The sequence below is a fragment of the Aedes aegypti genome, unplaced genomic scaffold (assembly GCF_002204515.2).
Source record: "Aedes aegypti strain LVP_AGWG unplaced genomic scaffold, AaegL5.0 Primary Assembly AGWG_AaegL5_hic_scaff_641_PBJ_arrow, whole genome shotgun sequence".
Classification (NCBI taxonomy): domain Eukaryota; kingdom Metazoa; phylum Arthropoda; class Insecta; order Diptera; family Culicidae; genus Aedes; species Aedes aegypti.
The window spans coordinates 8,825-12,627 of record NW_018736324.1 but is presented as its reverse complement, the minus strand read 5'-3'; the positions used below and the strand labels follow the sequence as shown (position 1 = coordinate 12,627).

The window sequence follows — 3,803 nt, the reverse complement described above, 5'->3', positions numbered from 1 at the left end:
AATTGTCTTTTTATAACATATCTGTCCATTACGCATCCTGTAAATCAGTAATGATTATTCACCATCAGTAGAGGAACAGCAGCCACAAACTTGAAAAGCTGAAAATAAATTTAAGTAAATGCAAGAATTATAAACTCTACTTCAAATAACTTTTTTGATGATGTTATGAATCAGGCAAAAAAAGGGAAAACACATTTTCTCAATTATTTCTTTTTATCTTTGTCCGAGCGTCGCAGATAACATGTGATAAGTGCGCTTTGTTCATAAAAAACGTAAGAATGAAGCGCCACCCTTGAAAAATGATTTCGAAGTGCGGCGAGTTGCAGGTGAGTTGTTCGCTGTCCGGTTCGGTGGCGGTGCGACAATATTTTGTGGTAAGCTGCTTGTACTTGGGGTTGAAATTTCCTGAAAAGGCAACGATTGCGAAATGGACCAGACAAAAATTAAATTTGACGATTCGTTGATTAATTGGAAGGGAACTAATTTCCGAAGTGTCAAATTTAAGTTCGGACTAATTTTAATTACGCAATTGAGACAGACCCTGAGTGCAGCTGATTTTCACGTTTTCTGTCTTTTATCTTTCGGCCTTATCGATCAAAATCAACTTTACGATCGCATGTTTTTTCGACCTTCGGCTTCTGACCCACTGAGCTGTCAAACTCTGCGTTGTGCGATGTTTTAGTTTTGCTTTGACCACCCGGCAGCATTGTTTACCAGTAGCTTTTCTGCGTACGTGAACTATTTTCAACTAATTCGGGAACGAAAACGGATTTAAAACCGGAAGCTAGAATGTCCAAGGAAGCGGAACCCGCCCGTTCGGACAAGGAACTGGATCTTTCGAACGCGGGTCGCGGTGTTTGGTTGGTGAAAGTTCCGAAATACATTGCCAACAAGTGGGAGAAAGCTCCGGGCAACATCGAGGTAGGAAAGCTGAAGATCTCCAAACAGGTCGGCCAAAAAGCCCAGGTCTCGTTGACCTTGTCGGAAGCGGTGATCAACATTGATCCGGGTGAGGAGATTCCCCGGGAGCACAAGCTGGACGTGTCGGTGGTGACCAAGCAAACGTTGGGCGTATTTTCACACAGTGTCCCATCGGGGACCAAGGAAGATGGGGCCCCCGAGGGAGAAAAGCTGTTCATGGAGGGACGTATCGTGCAACGACTGGAGTGCCGTCCACTGGGGGACAATGCCTACATGAAGATGAAGCTGGAATCGATTCGGAAGGCTTCGCAACCGGCCCGACAGGTCAAATCGCTGGAGAAGATTGTGCACAACTTTAAACCGGTTTCGGACCACAAACACAACATCGAGGACAAGGAGCGGAAGAAGGCCGAGGGCAAGAAGTCCCGGGACGACAAGAACGCCGTGCTGGACATGCTGTTCAATGCGTTCGAGAAGCACCAGTACTACAACATTAAGGATCTGGTCAAGATCACGAGGCAGCCCATAAGCTATCTGAAGGAAATTCTGAAAGAGGTGTGTGACTACAATATGAAGAATCCGCACAAGAACATGTGGGAACTGAAGAAGGAATATCGGCACTACAAGGACGACGACAAGAAGGAGGAGAGTAAGGGCATGTCCGATAGTGACAGCGACTGACAATAGTGAGGAAGGAAGGGTTTATGGGGTTGGGATTGATCAATTTATTGTATGTAAGGACTTATCAATGTTAGATCGATAGGATCAGGAATAAATTTAATTTGACAATATGAAAATGAGCTTCACACTATGTTGGCAATGACATCCGGGTTATTCGTGTTTTTTTTTTTTTTTTTTTTTTTTAGTTTTAGAAGGTGGTAAATTACATTTACGAACTAACCCAGCGTTTCACGTTCGATATGGAGGCTAGTCATATCGAATTCGTCCATCGTGCGCCAGAGTGTCGGACTCCTTTATACCGACTAAAGTCCACCTTCGCCCACGAGCCATTCCCCCCGGAACTGCCTCTTGGCATTACTTCATGGGGGAGGCTATTGTGCTAAGCACTGCACTGCTCCTTCTTACGCTCCTGTACTCCCCTTGCTCTCTTCGTACTGCTGGCATCGCGCCAGGGCCATGTTTCTACTACCGCTTCTGTCATTGCTACGCTTCGTTGCTCTGCTGCGACGTGTTTGGGGCTGACATCTCGCCAGAGCCCTGCGCAACTGTTGCGCCTGCTGTTAATCCGCCGATTCTCGAGTTCTCCAGGTTGGACCAGTTGGATGCCGAGGTCGGTCCAGCGATTCCGGTTGGAGGGTAGCTTCCGGTTCACTGGCGCCCCGACGACCCAAAACTGGTGGTTGTCACGATCGCTACTCGGCATAGTCCCCGACGGTGGAGCTAGCCTACTCCAGCGGAGAGTTCCTAACGTAGGAATGTCTCCCGAAACCGATAACGTTACGCGTTTGTTCCCGCATCACTGCTGCTGACCGGTGAAGTGCCGAGGTCGATCCAGCGATTCCGGTTGGAGGATGGCTTCCGGTTCACTGGTGCCCCGACGACTTAAGCCGGTGACTCGCTACGGACTACTCAGAATAGTCCCCGACGGTGGATCTATCCTACTCCGACGAAGATTTCCCCGACAGCGGAAGATCTCCCGAACCGATGCTTTCCGGGCTGATGCCGAGGTCGGTTCTGCGATTCCGGTGGAGGGAAACTTCCGGTTCACAGGCGCCCCGACGACCATTTGCCGGTGCAACTACGCGTTCTACTCAGTTAGTCCCCGACGGTGAACTTAACCTACTCCGAAGCTGACCGGGCTGATGCCGAGGTCGGTCCTGCGATTCCGGTGGTGGGAAACTTCCGGTTCACAGGCGCCCCGACTACCATTTGCCGGAGCTGTTTCGCGATCTACTCGGCTAGTCCCCGGCGGAAGGACATAGCCTACTCCGACGCGATGTTGGTCGGTAAGTGCCGAGGTCGGTCCTGCAATTCCGGTTGGAGGATGACTTCCGGTTTGCAGGCGCCTTGACGACTTATTACCGATATTACGCTACGCCCGCTCTACTCGGTCTAGTCCCCGGCGGAGGATCTAGCCTACTCCGGTCGCGCCCGTTGGTCTCCTTCATATGCTCTCTTCAACAGGCTGACTTGTCAAGCGCCAAGGTCGGTCCGACGATTCCGGCTGCCCCAACGATTCAGAGCCATGTGCTGTCCGCTGTGTAGAGTGCCGCTGCTCCTCTCGCCATCTTCGTTGTAAAAGAGACATCATCTGAACGATAGTTCTGTTTACCGCGTCCCATTTCTCTTCGTCGGCACACATTCGTTGGACGATATTGTGCACATTAACGTCATTGCCGACGACGGATGTCATCTCGGCTCGCTCATGCTCGAAGCGCGGACATTCGAAGACCACGTGCTCAGGGGTTTCGTCAACATCGCCGCACCCGGTGCATAACGGCGATCTTGCGTGTCCAAACCTATTGAGGTATTTCTTGAAACAGCCATGGCCAGACAAAAACTGCGTCAAGTGGAAATTCACTTCTCCGTGTTTTCTGTTTACCCACGTCGACAGGCACGGAATTAGACGGTGGGTCCATCTACCGTTCTCAGCGCTATCCCATTGCTGTTGCCATTTCCTCATGGTTTCATCCCGGGCTCTTTTCCGAATTCCCCGCGTGCGTCGGTCCCTGTAGCACTCGCTGTCCTCTTCGAGTTGAAGGCTTATAGGGATCAATCCTGCAATCACACAGGCTGCCTCAGATGATATCGTACGATACGCGCTCGCCACACGCATGGCCATCAGTCTGAACGTACTGTTCAGCCGGGAGCGGTTCCTCTTCGTCTGCAGTGCTGTCACCCACACGGGACCAGCGTATCTG

The 3,803-nt window shown here is 50.6% G+C and overlaps 1 protein-coding gene across 1 annotated transcript; it reads left to right on the top strand.

The window, feature by feature from the left end:
• Nucleotides 1–677: 677 nt before the first annotated feature.
• LOC110681269 (general transcription factor IIF subunit 2-like) lies at nt 678–1,718 on the top strand. Its single transcript, XM_021857040.1, has one exon. It carries the CDS (start codon nt 790–792, stop codon nt 1,600–1,602), a length of 813 nt encoding a protein of 270 aa, XP_021712732.1. The 5' UTR covers nt 678–789; the 3' UTR covers nt 1,603–1,718.
• Nucleotides 1,719–3,803: the final 2,085 nt, after the last annotated feature.

Bases quoted from the DNA above. Each gene is read 5' to 3' on its own strand.
- LOC110681269 (XM_021857040.1), top strand. From the start codon at position 790: ATGTCCAAGGAAGCGGAACCCGCCCGTTCGGACAAGGAACTGGATCTT.